Raw genomic sequence first — 19,160 nt, forward strand, 5'->3', positions numbered from 1 at the left:
TTTTATAACCATCAAGCATATAAGAGATCCCCCACAAGATGTAAAGAAATGATGCCAGTCTGAAAAACCCTAAATTCTCTCATGATTGTAGGAGGGGGAAATGATAAAATTAACTGATGGAATGACTTTTTTATATTGAAGAATTTGTGATTTTTCATCAAGCATGTTACTTCCTGAAATGTAAGTACTAAAACAAGTAATATTGAGTACAAAGAGTACCCCAAACTGGGTAACAAGAATAGTTAAATTACTGGTGCTACCTGAGATACACCCATGCGTCCTGAAGAACTTCAGAGATGAAGTTAGGGAAAGTGGTACAAAATATCTAGTTCCACCTGTTCTGGCAGGCCTTCCCAGTTTGTACGGACTCTGAGCCCTTACTGGGGGCAAACCCCTAAAGTTGATGCTGCTGGATGAGATCTGTAAATACTTCTACATAATTGAACCTAGCATGCATGGAAGAGGTAGGCACAGTGGTGGGGGGAGACATGGTAACCGTGGGAATCTATAAAGGAAAATCAAGTCCGAATGATCACTGCTCTGTAGAGGTACCATTCATGTTGATCAAAGGGATCTACTTAGATTTTCAAAAAGCTCTGGCAGGTTCTACCTTTGAAATCTATTTTTTAAAATGGTAAGTTACTACCGTATTTGTTGGGCATGGAGCCTTAGTTAGGAAAGCAGTATAAAAGTCTTCGTACATGGTTTAGATGATACTTTATATACTAGGAAGTCAAATTGATGGAGACAAACTGCAAGAAGAGCAGTAGAATCTACATAGAGGACAGAAAAGAGGGTGGTGATTTTCATGTCATCAACTTCAAGGTAATGTTCTCCCAGATACAGGCTCTAGCTATAGTTATAAAATATAAAATAAAAGGCTCTCTGTCATTTCATTAATGATTCAGGAAAATAACCTAGAGTTCATTAAAATCATTCTCTGACAACATTGACCCGATATGCTACCCTGGCTGAAAAAGAGGAACAAAATGGCATCATGAAGGGCATGGAAGACACAACAGCACTCTACAGTTAAGTAGAGTGATTTTTTACCAGGAATAAAAGAAGTTATTCCTGTTGCTAATCTTTAATGATCATAATATTAATAATAACTACAACTCTTATTTCTCATATTTCAAAGCATTCCCATGTGCATTTTCACTTTTATGGCCCTGTGAGGTAGATATTTGTATTTCCATTTTTTGAAAGATCGAGAAACTGAGGCATTTAGATTTCAGGTACAGGACCCTTGTCTCAGACTTAGGTTTTCTGATATTAGAATCCTTCCTATTTCAGCTATGCTGTGTTACCCCCCTCCAGAGAATGCATTTAATGAACCCAGAGAGAGTGCACAGAAAGGCAGCTGTAGTGGTCAGCAGGAAGTGGGTGTGGTTGTATGAAGGAAGAAGAAAAAACCTGACACGTGCTGGACACAACAGCCAAATAAGAATGAAAGAGATAAGAATGAGTCTGTGGATACAAAGACTAAGAGAAGAATGTGCCCATATTTATTACATAAAGTATATGTGACCTTGTTCACCAAACATTCAACTGCTAGGACTCAAAGCTGTATCTGAAACCCAAAGAAGGTGAGTGTAGGGCAAATGAAAGGAAGTTCCACTTCACTGAGAAGGTATTATTCATAGAGAACTTATTTTCCAGTGTGTGGTACAATCAGAAAATATAGATGCCGTAAACAAAACAAAAAAGATACTGAAAATTTCATGAATGAAAAAGACATAATTGCTAAGGAGCTCAGATCAGCTTTACGGCTGATGTCAGAGAGGATATATGCCCCTGACACAGAATTGCCTTCCAGCTCTGTGCCTTTCTGGCCATAGGCTGAGAGCTAGGTGGAAAAGCTATCAGCTATCCCTAAGTTCCTGTCTTTGTGTCCTGACTTAAGTCTAATCATCCAGTCACTTGTATTCACAATATAATGGCTTGATCGTGAAACATAGCTGTATTCCTTTACAGTGTGTTCTTGCAGAAACAGAAGCAGAAAACCCAGCACTTCTTTTCTTTCTGCAAAACTCCACTAGCATTGCTTTAGTTAGACCCTCTGATTAATGAGCGAGTGCTACTAAGTAGAGAATGGAAATGTCAGTGCCACCTGTTAATTTCCTGATCTTTGGTGCTGGTAGGGTATGCTAGGATCAGCTAAGGAGGAGAACTAACCATGGGAGGTCACCTTGCAGTGGAAATATGTGTGGAGAGCTACTGAAAATTAAAAATTAAACTCCAGAAGAAATGTAATGTCCATTAAGATATGAGAATAGTGACAAGGCTAGGGCAGAAAACCAAGAGAAAAGGGGCCAGGAACACATAGTGAGCAAGTAGGTTGATTAGAAATTAGTTTTATAACAGGGGCTATATATTAGGGTGTTTCATAGGGAAGAGGCAGGAAAGTACAGTGTTTCAGAACCCAGAATCTGGAGCTAGACATCCTGTTTGAACCCAGTCTTCTCCACTTGCTAAATGTGCGATGCTAGGCAAGTTACATAACCTTTCTGTACGTCAGCCCTCTTACAGGTGATTGTTATCCAACTCATAATGACTGTGAAGGTGAAATGAGTTAATGTATTCAAAAGTCCTTAGGTAGCACCTGTCATGTTGTACATACTTCATAAGCATTTGCCATATTGTATATTGGGTTAATAGACAGTCTGTGTTTAGGGATTGATGTTGTTCATGCACCCAGGTAATGCTTTCCACTCTTGATTTGACCAAGGTCAAAAAAAAAAAAAGAACTATAGACAGATTATCAGTTCATGCATCACCACTCCCCATTCTCACGACCATGGTCAGTGATACCAAGGACACTGCCTCATTTATGTCCTACCACAGTGGTCAAGGGGGGCAATAGTTGAAGTCGATTTGTTGGCCTGTATGTTGATGATCCCACGCTGGACCTATCTCTCACTAAGTGGCAAGTGGAAAGGGTGAGGCTTCAGGAAGAGTGTGTTCCTTTTCTAGAGTCACAATGCTAACGTCATATGATCAGTTACCTAACCTCTTTGTGCTTCACTTTCCTAATCTGGGGATAATAATAGTACCTACCTTATCAGCTGTCAAGTAGCTTAATGAGAATGTATGTGTTTAGCCCATTACCTACCACATAGTTAGTGCTCAATAAAAGTTAGCTTTTATTGTTTTGAAAAATAGTAATAATCATCAGTTGTCCTACTTTATCTTGTCAAATTCATAACATCACTGATCATAACATCATAACCTGATCATAACATCACTGAGAAATTTATGAACACTAAACTTGGCCTGTGCAAAGCATAAATATAAACTCATAACAGAGATGGGAAAAAGAGGAAAACATCCTTGGCACTATGAAGTGCATATGATTATCTGAATACAGAGATTCAGACACACACTGCAGAGCAGGGCCCGGCACAGAGAGGAGCCGGAGGAATACGGGAGGCGTGAAGAGTGGTGCTACTGACCAATGCAAAATGGCAGACCTGTTTTCTCAAATACATCCTTCGTGAAGAATGCATGGCTCCCACTTCTCACTGCCAGCCCCATAATGGGTGTTTTGTGTGGAAGGCCTGTAGAGGAGGGAGGGCTTTAGAATTAAGATAGAGTAGGGAGAGGGCTATAATAAAGAGGAGGAGAAAAGTAGAAAGATGTTAGCAACTGGTACTGTCAATGTACTGTACGTTATTCCCAGCTGAGCAGCAACATATTTTAGCAATCAAGTGGCCTTGTATTTCTTGTATATCATTATCTTTCACCCAGCAGGGACTAGATGGCTAGATTAATATTTCCATGGAGATATCTGTCTGGCAGGTCACTTAGAGTTCATCTTGACCTCTTTTGAAAGAAGCATTTACACGATAGCCTGCAGAAATGGGCCCAAGAGAGTCTTCAGACCAGTAGCTGGAATCCAGTAAGAAACAGATCTGATCCTCCGGGGGAGTCTGTCACAGGGAAATCACATCAGATTGTCATGTGATTTGTACACTAGTGTGAATTGGTTAATAACTCAATTTCATTCTCAGGTCTATAAGCCCAAACTTCAAACTGCTGACAGTGTTTACTATTGATACATATCTTCTGTATATCTAATTCATTAAGCTGACATACAAGCACAGTGGTTCATGAGTTCTCAGGATAAATAAACATCGCTTTGGTAGACAGCATAGGTTGGTAGGAGCACTGTGCTAGGAATCAGAAGGCTGGATTTTTTTTGTTTTTTTTTGTGGTATGTGGGCCTCTCACTGTTGTGGCCTCTCCCGTTGCGGAGCACAGGCTCCGGACGCGCAGGCTCAGCGGCCATGGCTCACGGGCCCAGCCGCTCTGCGGCATGTGGGATCTTCCTGGACCGGGGCACGAACCCGTGTCCCCTGCGTCGGCAGGCAGGCTCCCAGCCACTGCGCCACCAGGGAAGCCCCCAGAAGGCTGGATTTGATCCCTCTTACCTCCATCATTTTAGCTCTAATCCTTGAGATCACCAGTTACCCTCTTTGGCCTTCGATCCTAATTCTGTAAAACCTACCACAGAGGACTGCTGAATGAAAAGAGAAGGGGCCTCATAAGAAAGGTCTTTGTAAGTTGAAACACAGTGATTAGAATAGGAATTTTCTATGTGCTGCAGTCTGTAGAATTCCCTCCCACTCCCCTTTCTCAGGCTGAATAACACAACAGAGACACGGATGATTATTACCACTTCCCAGCTTCACTTCGTAGGAACTTAAGGTTCAGCCCCCCACTATGGTAATTGCAGATCGTAGGAAGATAAAAAATAAAACCAGAGAATTTCAGTATGAGAAGAGGCTTTAGAAGCTACTCTGACCCTCGTTTCCTGTAGGAGAAAGTGGTTTAGAGAGAAGAGCCTAGATAGATGACTGGCCACCCAGCTTCGGAATCCCCGCCTACATGTGTGCAAGAAGGCCGAGCTCACGGTCAGCGAGGTGAGCTCACAGGTCTGTAGGAATGGGACAGAAAGCTTTGTCCACCAGGGGGAAGGTGAGAATGGAAGGTTCCATTTGAGTGGCACCTCTAGGTGTTTATGATAACAAGCACTTATACAAATTAATCTGCAGAAAAGGACTCAGTTTACCCCTGAAGGAAGCTCAGCTGTTATTTTTAACACCATTTCTATTTGGTCCTTCCCTCTTCCTTGAGCACAGTCATCATGAAGCCGAATCTGGCCTCTGTACCCCAACACCAAATTAATGCTCTGAGACAGAGTTTGGGGTAAAGTAGAAAAGAATAGCTTCATTGCTTTGCCAGGCAAAGGGGGTCACAGTGGGCTAATACCCTCGAAACTGTGTCCCAACCTGGAGGCGGTAATGAGAAGTTTTATAGTAATGGTTCAAAGAGGGTGTGATCAGCTCGTGGACATTCTTCTGATGGGTTGGTGGTGAGGTAAGTGGGAGTCAGCATCATCAACCTTCTGGTTCCAGCTGGTCTGGGATCTAGGTGCTTGTGGGGAGCTTATCATTACCTTTTCCCACCTGGTGGGGCTTCTACTACCTGCAAAACAGCTTAAAGATATTGTTCTGTGTATCCCTTGAGGGGCAACCGGGCCCCTGCCCCAAGGCTGCACTATTGTTTCTTTTGACTGTTCCTTTGTCTTTGCCTCCTCTCCCTTCCCTAATTAGCAACTGTTTGAACCTGCTAGTTAGAACGCAGGGAAGGTCATGGAGGATGAATGAAGCCTATTTCCTGTAATCAAGAAATGGGGGACACAGAAAGGATTTTGTGCCCAGGAGCCCCAGAGGGTCCTGCACAGTGTCAGCCAGTCCCATGTCCGTCTGGGATGACCTGCCCATTTTAATTACTGAGTGTCTTGCTAAGTGCCTTATAGCAAGCTCAGCCGAGTTGGCCTTGCAGGCCAGCCTTGAATGAACATGGAAAGCATGGCATCATCCGTGAAAGCCCCTGTGGCCAGACCTTAAAGCAAAGATACTTTAAGTGAGGTTTCCTCAGAGGTGTCTAAGGAATGTTCAATTTGTTAAGGAGCATTAGAGAGATAAACAAATATGACTTGGCCAGGTTCCTCACTGGAAGTGAGCTGATTCTTCATGGTTCCTGGACTTCGGAAGACTTTTAAGCAGCTTGTGACAGTTAGAATTACCCTTTGCTTAGCTCTGTCAAAGATTATTGCTCACTTTTGGAATTTATGTGAGTGATACTAACAATGACAACAAAACCCCCACAGTGTTAATAATGACAGTGATATTGATTGGCATTCATTGTATGCCAGATATTGCTAAGCACTTCACTTCTGTTATCCTGGGGTTGAGATGCGCAAGATGAGAGAATGGGAATTGAAGTAGTGGAAAAGACCAATAACCTTGAAGCCAAAACAGCTAGGAATTTTTCCCCCCTAATTTTAGTATTTACTTACTGGGTGAACTTGGTCAAGTAGTTTGACTTTTCTGGAGCTCCTTATTTGTAAAATGGAAATATAAATACCCACATTAAAGGGTCATTAAAGATTAAGTTAGTTCATGAATGTTGAAAGGGCTTCTTAGCAGAGGCCAGCACATATGTACATCATTACTGTTGAGTTGAATCATAGATGATAGGAACAGAAATACAAGTGGGTGAGAACTAATTAGAAATGGAGATGAATCAAGACAGTTTAGGGCAAGCAGTGGGCTAGTCTCCTTTTGGAAGTCATTTATAGGTGATATTTTGTCATTATCGTTTTCTTTTCCCATCCATTTTATAAGATGAGAACCGGTGAGGGGACCTCACTGTTCGAGATCAGAGAATTATAGCAAATACTAAACTCTTTGTTAATAAAAGACTAGAGTACGAGAGAGGACTCGGAATGAACAGAGCTCTCACTGGATCTACTAGGCAGTTTCCTTGCAATCACCCTACAACCAGTGTCCTGGTTTTCCCAGACCCATGTGTCCATCTTGCTTCCAACGCCACACTACAGGGAAGTGGCCCCCAAGGACTTGCAAAGCTCAAATCAGAATTTCAATTGTGAAACCACAGGCTTCAAAATGACTTATTCTCGTTACAATGTATGAAATGATCTGTAAATACATATTTTAACTTTACCGAGTTTAAAGACTATTACACATCTTACTTGATGTCAGATTTTGTTAAGTACGTGCTGTTATCTGAATTTACAAAGGTCAGTCAGATGGCAGTGGAGAATAGAATTAGATATATTTAAAAATCTTCTTCGTACATCTGTAGCTCAGATAACCCTGCCTTTTTCAAAGAGCTTTGGGCTTTTTTTCCCTTTCAAATGAGACTTTAATGAGTATCATGTGGATAAACTCTTTGCAGAGGTTTGAAAAGATCCAGAGAAAAACTGTTGTAGGAACAAGCAAACCATTTTGGATAAAATCATAAGCCATTTGAACGTCTCATCTCTCTGGTTGTGTCAGAATGTTTTGGCTGCATTTTCACCCCACAGGAATGTTTTCATCTCCATGGCTAGGTAAATAGAATGTGCGCAGAGTTGCTCCATTGCTATTCATGCCAGCACAGAGTAGCACAGAGTGACCTACTTCCAGCAGCATCCGTAGAATGCTTCGCTGCTTTTCATCAAGTCTGATTTACAAAACCACCGTCCGCTTTCCACTGCCCCTCCCCCACCCACCACCAGAGACAACATACTATGGACTCTACGAGTCGTTATTTCTTTCTTTCATCACTCCTGCTTTTGGTATCAGTTTATTTCAGTCCATTGTAAACCTCTTCAGAAGACAGAGAAGTGGGTGGGTAAGCAGCTTTAAAGGAAGCTGACATTTCTGATTTTTAGAATATAGCTCTATAGAGGGATATTTGTGGGGCTGCAGAGAGAAATCAGGTGAAATTTTCTTATTTAGACTACCTTGTTCACATAAACACATAGAGTAAAAACTCATCGGAGACCCTTTGCAGACATCTTGATTCTTTCTTATTGGGGACTGCTGATTGGAGTTTCCATAGGTCACTATCATGAGTTGCAATACAGCCAATCTATAAGTTGGCAGGCTGAACTAAGCTGGAAGCATCCCAGAGTCCAAGAGGAAAGTCTGATCTGGAAAAATCTTCCAGAGACTTTTATCCAATTGGCATGCAGAAACTTAGACTGTACCTGATTTGGAGTCTAACTAGAGCCAGTGTCACTGAATACCATGGTTAGAGCAGGGTGAGTGGTTCTTAGAGACCTTCTAGTCCCATCATTTCAAGATGAGAAAAGTGGGCTCCAGGGAAATTATAGCAGCCTCATTCTCCTGCCCTCCCACCCCAATCCAAAGCTCTCTTTAACCTGCCATTCCGTTTCTTATCATTGGATCATGAATGATTTGAGGCTCTCTTCCTTTTGCCATTGAGAAGAAATGTCACCAAGCAGAGGAAATAGGAATTCAGTTATCCTTCTGGTCACAAGTGGAAATTTCTATTCCAAATCTTAGAAAATCAAAAAGGTTTGAATTACTTGGAAAAGTAACATCCTGTTCTTCTGTTGGGTGAGAGATTCTTGAAATCTTAAGCCATTTTGCTATAAAGCTTTTGCTCACATAGTTGTGTGTGGTGGGGCAGAGGAGTGAGAATGAGATGAGAAGTAGCAGCTCCACGGCCAACTGTGAGTTTAATAGAAGAACCACAAAGAGAGTTCCATTTCCAGTTGGATTCTGAACATCTTCACAAAAGAATTACCTAGCTGTACTATCTCCCATTTGGTTGTTCACTTAGCCACGCCTACATAGGCACAAACTTCAGGCAAGCCTTTGGTGAGCTGGTGGACTTCAGGGTCAGCAGGGCGCCTTATTTTATGTGGCTATCATTCTGTGATGTGGGATTGCATCACCAGAACTCCATACCAGATGGCAAGAGGTGTGGAGGCCCAGCCAACGCAGCCTATGGGACCTTGTTTCTCTGCCTAGTTTCCTGTCCTCACTTCTCCCGACTTTGTCCTTTCTCTCTGCATCCCTCTCCTTTGTCTGCTTTTCATCTGTCCCTCATCTTTCTTCACAGATGGCCAGGACACTAATGCATGGCTTTCATTATGTTTATGGAACAAGTTGGGGTCTTTAGAGGCTGCTGTTCCAGAGACATTAAAGACTTCGGTCACGTTTGATACCAGAGTAAAGATTTACAGGATAATTAGTGATCCTCTACTGTTATTAACCCCTGACTTAAGCAGGTTGTTTTCTTACAAAGGTGTTGAAAATTAATGCCACTTTTAATAGTTTTAGTTGGAAGACCATAATGAGACCATGTGGGAAACTAGACCTACCATCAATATCTTTCAAACTCTGAAATGGGGATTTGAGGCGGGGGGGAGTAAAAAAGAATGGAAGAAAAGGGGGTAATTCTATCACAGGCCTACCTTTGGTCACCTTAATGATAGTCACTGATGGACAAGACTCATTTGTTATTCTTAGTTTGGGATAACTAGCTTATCGCTACTAAAGTTCTGCGCTTAATCCTGGTGGCACAGGGAAACTCAGAATGACAGCTGAGATAGCATAGGGTGGATGGGTGACTAGATTCTATTTTTAGAGATGTTCCCTTTCCCTTGTAATTATTTCATAAAGAATATGAGGCTTTTCACAATACCACACTTAATAGAATTGAAAAAACGATCAAGCAAAACTAATAACCCGTAGACATTCCTCCTCCAATCCCCTAATGGCAGGGAATTTCATGGCTGTGCATTTTATTTGTCTTCCAATTGATCCAGTTCTTTTCTAACTCTGCTCTGGGGAACCCCCTCAGAAGCCATATTAGATTTGGTTTGGAGGAAGGGTTTTTAAGATTAACAGTGAGTTTGAAAATCCTGATCTAAGCAGGGTCTTCTAATAGTCAGCAATGGCCATCAGGGGGTGTCACCCTCAATCTTGAAAGACTGCAGGGTCAGTTCATCAGGTGCCCTCAACATGAGGCTAAGAATTGACAAGTTAATGCTTCCTTCTGACTTGACCTCAACACCTGGGCCACCTCATTACTACACAACTGGATTTAGCTTGAAACTCAGCCTTGCCAGGTGTGGGAAAGGGGCCCAGAATACCAGGACTAACCTAAGCTACTCTAAGTTCTTTAACGAATTAAAGGATCTTTGAGAATTTCCCTAGTTCAAATCCACATTTGACTTTCAATTGCCAGATTCTTTGAAAGAAGACATCATGCACCTGGTCCTCAGTGAAGTTGTCCTTTGGGGAAATTCTGATTCTGAGATGATGTGTCTTAGCAGGTCAGTTCAGGGACTCTCAGCATGCGGGGTTGCCTAAAGAAGAACCAGGGATTTTTGGAGCAAGTTTTGGGTGTCCTAAGCTAACCCCACAAAAAGACAGTGCTGCAAGCTCACAGCACACAAGCTAACAGAACAATGACTAAGGCCAATTTAAAAGTGATTTCATCTCACTCTCCTTCTCTCTGCCTTTCCCCATCCCAGGTTATTCTGTAGTGTGACTTTCCCTGCCCAGGGTTCCATCTTCCTGGTTCTCTATTGCATCCAGAAGTTCCAAGGTTTCTTTCTTAGAATCCACATATCTGTATCAGCATGAATAAGAACCTTTCTCACCAGCCTGAGGTCCAGTCTGAAGATGGGCCTGGCCTCTAACGACTCTAATCGAGTCATCTCTAACCTGTCCACTCTGTGCTCAGAGGGAGGGAAGAGGTAGAGTGCAGGTTGGACTGGAGCGAGGATTTGACACTGCTTGGTACATTGAAATCATTGCCTTTCTAGGTGGTCACATGAAGCACACCCTTTGGATTTAGAATTGTGGAACGGCAAGTTACAAAAGGATCTTAAAATTCATCAATACAGCTCCTCCGTATACAGATGAGAAAATTCAAAGCCAGGCATTCCATTCAAGGTTACTCTAGACCGAGGTCTCCTGAGTTCCAGTTTAGTATCGTGTTTCCTGCAGAATATAGGATCGGAGTTACACTGGGCCTGTGATTGAGTCTAGTCTATCTGCTACTCTTTCTGGGTCCTCTTCATCTTTCTACTCATGGCTTTATTCATTCCTCTGCTTAATAAAACCACGGATGACTTTCCATTAGCTCTGAACTCCTTAAAACTGGCATTCACAACTTTTACAGTTGACACCAATCTGGATTTTCAGCCCAGTCCTCTACTCCTCCTCTCCATATCCTCACTCTGCAGCATAACCAGACCTCCCGCAACTCTGCAAACACGCATCATCCTGCTGTTCCTTTACACAGTTACACACACTGTTTTCTTCATCTCGAATTGACCCCCAACATTTCTTCCCATTTTATCCCTTTCCAAGGGTATATGCCCAGCCAAGTACCACCCTCTCACCCAGCAGTGCTATTACGGTTTAGAGTACTTATTCATGGCTCTGTCTTCATTTTCTTACTAGACCAAAAGCTCCTTGAGAGTAGAAACCATGTAGCACAACTTGCTAAATGTGGCAAATAGAGTGTGCTCCAAGGATCGTTGTGTATTCAAGAATAAATGGCTGGGACTTTCCTGGTGGTCCAGTGGTTAAGAATCCACCTTCCAATGCAGGGGTTGCAGGTCCGATCCCTGGTTGGGGAACTAAGATCCCACATGCAGCGGAGCAACTAAGCCCGTGCCACAACTACTGAGCATGCGAGCCACAACTAGAGAGCCTGTGTGCTGCAACTACAGAGCCCACATGCTCTGGAGCCTGCATGACACAACTAGAGAGAAGCCAGCACGCTGCAACAAAGAGCCTGCGCACTGCGGCGAAAGATCCTGCATGCCGCAAAGACGATCCCGTGTGCCGCAGCTAAGACCTGACGCAGCCAGATATAAAATAAATAAATAAATAACTATTTTTAAAAAGAGTTCTCATTACAAGGGAAAAAAACATATATTATAAAAAAAAGAATGAATGGCATCCTGGTTTCTGTAAATTTCGGGCATTCCAGAATTTTGGAGGTGCTGAGATCTGTGAGGTTAACAGAGGGTAAGAATGGGACAAATGGAATGCTAAAAGTAAGGGCAGCCTTACCTTTCTGGAGATCTCAGCCCCACAGTGTGGTGATGGCTGTGGTGCTCGTGCCACCTGTGGTATATTGAGATCTGACCGTGCAGGCTCCTGTTGGCACCTGTTTTATTCAGTACACTGGCAAAGGCTCTGTTTGAGCCTCGTCCACAGCCCTCAGGAGGTCTTGGACTAAAGTAACTTATTTGATCACCTCCCACATTTGCTCCTTGGGAGTCCCAGGTCAGGCTTGCATTGGTAAAGCAATTTCTGAGCACTTATTCTTCTTGAGATATTCTGCTGACATCCAGACCAACGTGATTACACTGATGTTCCAAGCTCTGATCTCAGCCCCACTGCGATGAAATTCACAAGACATTTACTGTGCTCTGTGTGATTTTTCATTGGTTGACCCAGGCCAGATATAGCATAAGTAAGTAAGTTCCTAGTTTAGCATTTTAGCTCTCCTGTGTCAGATCTTGCCAGGAGAGGGGAAAAAAGCCAAGGAGGAAACTATCATTCTGTAATTATCTTCAACCTAAAAAGCGACAGACACCTTCACTGGCAGGCATGGCACCCTCCTTCCTTCACCCTTTCCCCTCTATGATGATTCTGGTCCAGGCAGAATCAGGATATCATTTTCCAAAGGAATTTGCCATGAATAACCCATAGATAGGTTCAGAGGGCTGGGCTGGAAGCCAAGGCTAGAGATTCTGTGCTCTCAGCCCACCTCCCCATACCCCCACTGCACCCGTTCTTTCCTTAGTACCATCGCTCCTAGAACCTTGGAGCAGGCGTCCTTCCTTCTCAGAAACAGTCCTGGCTGCCAGTGGGTACAGGGTTTCTTCTGGGGCTGATTAAAAGGTTCTGGAATTAGAATGGTGATGGTTGCACAACTTTGTGAATATACTAAAACCCACTGAATTGTATATATTGAAAGGGTGAATTTTATGGTATGTGAATTATATTTCAGTTGTAAAAGAACTCATGGAATACTAAGGCTTTGTGCAAAAAATTTAAATACTGCGGCACAAAAATTCCTGAAAGACCCCATGGGCTTTCAATTGCTTCCTCTCTTTATGCATGTTCGAAGGTCATGTCCTCTGATGCCTGTGTTGGAGGTGGAGGGGATCTGATAGAAATTCATTCATCTGTCTTAGTCCCTGTTCTGTGTCAGGCTGGGGTGCCTTTGGTCTGGGTATTTACTTGTCTCTGCTTCCACAGTTAAAACAGGGGTAATGAGCCTGACCTCCTCGATGAGGGTCTCCTGGGAAACAGAAAGCCAGTTTGTTGAGTGCTTTAGAGGTATGAGGTGCTGGATTCCTCTTGAATAGTTACAGGAAGGGCTAAAGTGGGACCTGACGTGTGGAATAGAGCAGGTGCAGGCAAGAGGCTGGACGTGTGTTGCTCTAGGTGATTTAATTGTGCCATTAGGTGCTCTATTAGGAGCTGTCGCTGCTTGTGATTTTTATGTCTGTGATGAGAAGGGGATGGAGTTTGGTTTCTACTGCAACGTCAGGAAATGGACTTGGGAGAGAAGGGTGTGTTTCCCAGGAAGAATCTTCCCAGTGCTTTGATGTGGAGCCTTGATGAGTGGTTAGAAAGAGTGAGTGCTGTCGAGCAGGGTTTGTGATCGCAGGACTTGTGATGAAGTGTCATGCAGCAGCCGCGGGTCTATGCAGACACCCTTGGAGGTGCGCCGAAGAGTTTCTGTTCACCTGGAAGTCTGTAAAGACCCCTTAGAGGAAAGATGAACTTGGGAAGCTTTTGTCACTGCCTCACTTAACAAATGGAGCTGTGCCTGGGGAAAGCCAGGACCAGGCTGCAGGGGAGCCTTTTGCATACCCTCTGCCCACCGCAGCTTCCTAGATGCTTGTGCCGGTCACTTCCAGAGCATGAACAGCTTACCAACCCAACAGGATGACTAAGTCCTTCAGGCAATTAGGGAGAGAAGCTAAGAATGAAGGGGACCCTGAGCACCTTGTTTTTGCTGCACCCTCATCCTCCTGTACACTCCAAAATTTATTCTCCTCCCTGGAGGAGAGGTAGGATGGTAGGATGAGCTAGGGAATCATCATAGGCTGATGACCTGTGGCTCATGAATCCTTCTCACTGACCTTCCCTGAGAGGACCAGCCAGTATTCTTCATCTTCCTCCTCCTCCTACGTATTCTTCTATCAATGTCTGAATGTCCGTTCCCCACTTCGCTATCTATTATAGGAAGTCCGCTCACACTTCAAGGCCCAAAACTATAGGATCTTTTGCTTCTGGCAATGCTACTCTCCTCCCATCTTCCACCCTCTACCCAAGCAAGATTACTCCTTCCTTCTTCTGTTTCCACAAAACTTTTATGCACGTGGTGTAACACTTTACACATTCATTCACAGTGGATGGCTTTGGAGAACTTGTTGAGAGCCTCATTTAGATTAGTCTCTCAGTGCCTAGAACAGTGCCTGGTGCGTACATAATACATGCCCAATGTGTGTCTGTTAAATAAATTAATGAATAACTATATAAGTAAATAAATACAGCAGAACATCATTTGTATACTCCCACAAAGAATGAAAGATATTTATAAACTGTATAAATATTTAAAATTGCTTTCCTCTTTATGATTGTGGTAACTTGATGAGAATACTATTCTAAACAGATCTTACTATATCTTCTTTCCGTGTATTGAATTGTTTAGTCAAAGGTGATAAGTTTTGGGAGAAGAAGCCATGCCTTTCAAAAAAAGATGAAATTTGACAAAGCCATGCTCTGCCAAAGTATGTTCAGCAGAATATGAGTTTCCGAGGATGATAATAGTTGTTAAGGAAAAAATGATCTTAGGGCCACATGAAGCTCAAGAAAGCTGGATTAATCAGGTTCTTTCTGTTGTGGGATGTCTCAAAGCTTCGATCTGATATTGCTTAGGAATATTAGAGAAAGGGACACATAACAGTATGCTTCTGCAGCACCGCTTAACACCTACAGTATGAAGTACATAGTAGGTTTTGGTATATTGTTATTTATTTGCTGATGATATTTCAGTGCCTGAAAGCAGGTGAGTGCGTATGTCTGTGGTAAGGGCCTGCTTCTTCACAGCCCTCTCATGTGTACCACCTTTGCTCTGCAAAAATGAAGAGGACTGTTAAAGGGAATTAAAACATTACTCCTGCCAAAGCAAGCATCAGACATCTCCAGTGGACTATGCAGCACATGACGGTGGTTTTAGAAATAACCTGTCAGCTCCAGTGGCTCTGCAGTAACCTCCCAGGACTCTCCTGTAAGTGCCAGTTCCCTGCACAGTAATTACCAACTCTCTCCTTGGCAGACGCACTGGCGTCTCCGAGTAATTTCTAGGGAACTCACACTTTCAAATTTACAAGAGGCAAAGAATCTTCTATTTACCTCAAGAGGTCATCAGGGTATTCAAACTGTACTAAGTAAAGGATGCTATTGATCATAGAAATATGGGGAAGAACTTGAAATTTTACCTTTGTATTTTTCTCAGTGGGTGAGAGGCTGGGCCACTAGTTTATGGTGCAAAGACTGATGGGGGGATAATTCTCTTCATCTCAGGGCCTCTTCCCTTTCTTGAGATTTGGAGCAGCAGTAAGCCTGACTTAACTATAGTTAGAAACCCTTTGTTGTCTTCATCTGACACTGGCTAATTGGTACCAATATCTAAGAAGGAGACGAAAAGGAGATTCGGACTGGTCCAGTTGGAATTCTGACCTCTGCCTTTGGTGTTTGTCCTCTAGAGATCTCAGGGAACACGGAGGACATCCCTCTGGTGCGCTGGAGGCAGCAGTGGCTGGAGAATGGCACTCTACTTTTTCACATCCACCACCAAGACGGTGCCCCAAGCCTCCCTGGACAAGACCCAACCGAAGAGCCCCAGCGTGAGTCGGCAGAAGAGGAGCTGAGAATCCTCCACATCTCAGTCATGGTAAGAGCAGCACAACTGTAGCCTCTCAGGCTATGGCTTGTACTTCCTTGACATTAAGAGTCTGGGTGCTGTAGACAGAGCTCTGTAGGACCCAGCTCCACAGTCTGATCGTTGATCTTGTTAATAAGTACATTTCCCATTTATGGGAAATATCTCCACCTGTGGTGTAAGTAAAAATTGCAGTTACTTCTGTACCACCATTACCCGACTGTTCTAAGAACATGCCTAGACGGGGAGTGACTTCTACAAACCAGAGACGGTGTCAGATGGGGGTAGTGGATTGTCTTAGAAAGGAATTATTCAATTAGATCAGAATATCTTGTAACAGTTTCTCCATAAATGTTTGCTGAGGGGCTGAATTGCCAAGCTGCTCGCTGCTACCGAGCCCTCTTCCGATGGGAGAAAAATCAGACCTGGCTTTCTCTCCTCTTACAATAAAGGGTGTGCCAGTGGATACTTGCCTTTCTCTCTAGCCCATCTCAGAAACATCACCATCAACATCGCTTCTAAGATATCCCTTCTGAAAATTAGGGAATTTTTCCTAAAATTCTAGGAACTTGTGTTTCAGGATTTCACTAGGAAGTAAGTGCCACGGCGGCAGGCACGGGCTTTGTTTGGCACTGCTTTGCTCATTGGTGTGTCTTCAACTCCTAGAGTAATGCATTCACATAGCTAATGCTTAATTATAATTATTTGTGGAATAAATGAATGCATTTCCCAGTAGAAGTGGAACGTGCCTGATTCACTTGGTATTTTTATTAGTAAAATCGGTACATCACCTGCTCCTGGGGTAGCTTGAAAGCAGGTTGAGACTTGACTGATTATCTGCGGACTATATGTATGGGAGGGGATGGGCTCTTTCACTGTTAGGAAATTCAACAGAGTACCAAACGAGGTCTTGATCTAAACTTTAATGAATCTATTACTCTGGTACCATCACTATGTGCTGTTTAGTTTTGTGTATTAGATTGGGGAAAACTGAGCACGTTTTAGATGTATTAAATTTTTCATTATCTAAATATTTGGCATGGAAAATATCCCTATAAAATCTCTGATAAAATCTCAGACTGCAAGCCTTCTATTTCTTCCTCAGCCAGTGTCTCCATGAATAAGTGACTTGATAGATTACCTGCGTATGCACAGCTGCTCTACTTTGTTTAAACTATGTGGTTGAGAAAAGAGTCCTTGAATAGCAAATAGGAAAACTTCAGTGTCCAGATATGCCAAAAAGTGAGCAGGTAAATCAGATTACTGTGCCTCACATTTACAAATTAATTGGGGTTTATAACATTAGGGTTAGAGTACTTGTGCATCCTTAGTCAAAGACCACTGTTTCTTCTCTCAGGGAAGCTTGTCTTCTTCAACGTAGCTTGTAGTTTCCAGATTGTGGTGAGATCGGGCAGACCTGCAGAATCAGCCCTGGCATTGCTTGGGGTGACAGATGCAGGGGTCACATTGTTTTTGTCTTTATCATGTGGTCTGATTGGAAAGAAGGGTACAATGGTGGACTTTCCACCAGCTATCCACATCCTCCCATCAATGTGGGAAGCGGTTATTGTGATGGATAGTTTTTGTTTTCTTCTGGTCCAAGACCATTTCAAAGGTCCAGTCTTTGTAACACCACAGAAATGTTTAGGGTAAAGAGAACTGTAAAGAGATTCCCAGGAACTAACGTTGGGAGTGGCTGTGTCTGAAAGAAAGACCCTGAGTGTAAGAGGTTAAGGCAGGCGAGGTGTCAGAAGGTGTGTTTAGTGGGGGTTGGGGAAGTGGTGTGGGCATCTGTGGGAGGACAGTCCAAAGACTGTCCTGGTTGCTACATGATATCTTCAGTGTAGCAAGGACCCCATCTTCTATGCTCAGCATGAGGTGCTCCAATAGATTCTCCAGAGAAGTGTGTGTGTATGCATGTGTATGTGTGTGCTTGTTTGTGGGGATGGGGGGCTGATCAGGGATGCCAAAGAATGTGAGGAAATAGATGGGGTCCCCAAAACGTAATAACCCTTACAAGAAGCCCTACATTGCTAATGCTTTTTGTTCAGCCCCGCTGGGCAGGAATTAATGGGAAGTGGACACTGAACTGGAAAGAGAACAAAAGTCAGCCTTAAACCTGGGATTCTTTGAGCTCTTTCCTTCGTATGCTACTGGTTACCCATGGCAGACCAACTATGATGTTAAGTTTTCCAAATGAAATGGGAGAGATTACTCCTTCAGCTTGACTTTAGTTTATTCTATGTTATTTTCAACTAAGCTGAAGGGGGCAGAGGTTCAAAGGGCTTGAGTAAGGGGTAAGGGTGGGCAAGTCTGGCATTTGTCGCTGGCTTGCCCTCTTGGATGTGGATGGGTCCACATCTCCATGAAAAATTCAGGAAAGCCTGTGGCTTCTGCAGGAGCACAGGGCCCCCGAGGTGAACTGAAGATATAAGTACTCCCTCCCATCCTTGCCAAGATGGTGTGGTCAGTGGAGCCTCCTGCCGCCCCTCTTGCCATCCCGCCTACCTCCATTCCTAGTGCATCCACCCTCAGACACTGTCTCTCCTATCCTTTACATTCTATTCTAGAAACAGTTTCAAAGTTTGAAATTTTGTATCTGCCCTCAACTTAGAAATCAAGCCTGAAGGTATCCTGTTTGAAGATGTCGTTCCCAGAGTCTCTGATGGTTTCTTCTTAAGAGACACAGGGATTGGTAGACTTTATATGATACACTTTATGCCATATCTTTTGGAAGTAGGTAGGCAGCCATTTGAGTCACCTGGAATGACAACATTATAAATGTTAGAAGATAGCAAAATCCTTTGACTAGTAACAGTATTGGGCAGCGAAATGCACTTAAATGAAGTCTTATTACCCAAACCCTGTTAGTTATGAAATAACAATAGCAGGGCTATTTTTCATTAACTATAACAATCAATACTGATGCAGTTTTTAGTTGGATCCAAATAGCATAATTCAAAAAAGAGAAAACTTAAGGTTATCAAAACATGAATATTAAAAAAACAAAAACAAAAAAACATGAATATACCCAACCATTTCTCTTTTGTTAAGAAAATGTATATTTAAAAGCTTAACTAATAATCCGAAATATTTCTGGTATGTGCAGAGGGAATTAATGGTTCTCTGAACACCTTGAAGTTTACATTTCTTTCATTTTGTATTTACACTTTTCTCATCCATATAGCCTCAGGGCAGAGACTGCCGTTTGTTTTTATATTTTGCATTTACTGTGTTTTATTTACACACAAAGTGTCAATATAAGTAATGAGAGAATGAGATATAGAGGAAAACCCTTTTTTTGTATCCTTTTGACATTGTATGGATGAAAATTGGTAAGTTCT

At 42.8% G+C, this 19,160-nt stretch overlaps 1 protein-coding gene across 2 annotated transcripts in view; it reads left to right on the forward strand.

Annotated features, from left to right (window-relative positions):
• The window catches only part of ASTN1 (astrotactin 1), a gene marked incomplete at both ends in the record, with an annotated part of 323,470 nt that overhangs the window by 109,957 nt on the left and 194,353 nt on the right, over window positions 1–19,160 (forward strand). For both annotated transcript variants that reach the window (XM_082865541.1, XM_082865542.1), the window contains one exon: window positions 15,641–15,828. In XM_082865541.1, coding sequence (XP_082721667.1) covers window positions 15,641–15,828 — 188 coding nt within the window. The remainder of the gene's footprint in view (window positions 1–15,640; window positions 15,829–19,160) is intronic.

Source organism: Leucopleurus acutus, assembly GCF_964270905.1.
Source record: "Leucopleurus acutus genome assembly, chromosome: 2".
NCBI classification, from domain to species: domain Eukaryota; kingdom Metazoa; phylum Chordata; class Mammalia; order Artiodactyla; family Delphinidae; genus Leucopleurus; species Leucopleurus acutus.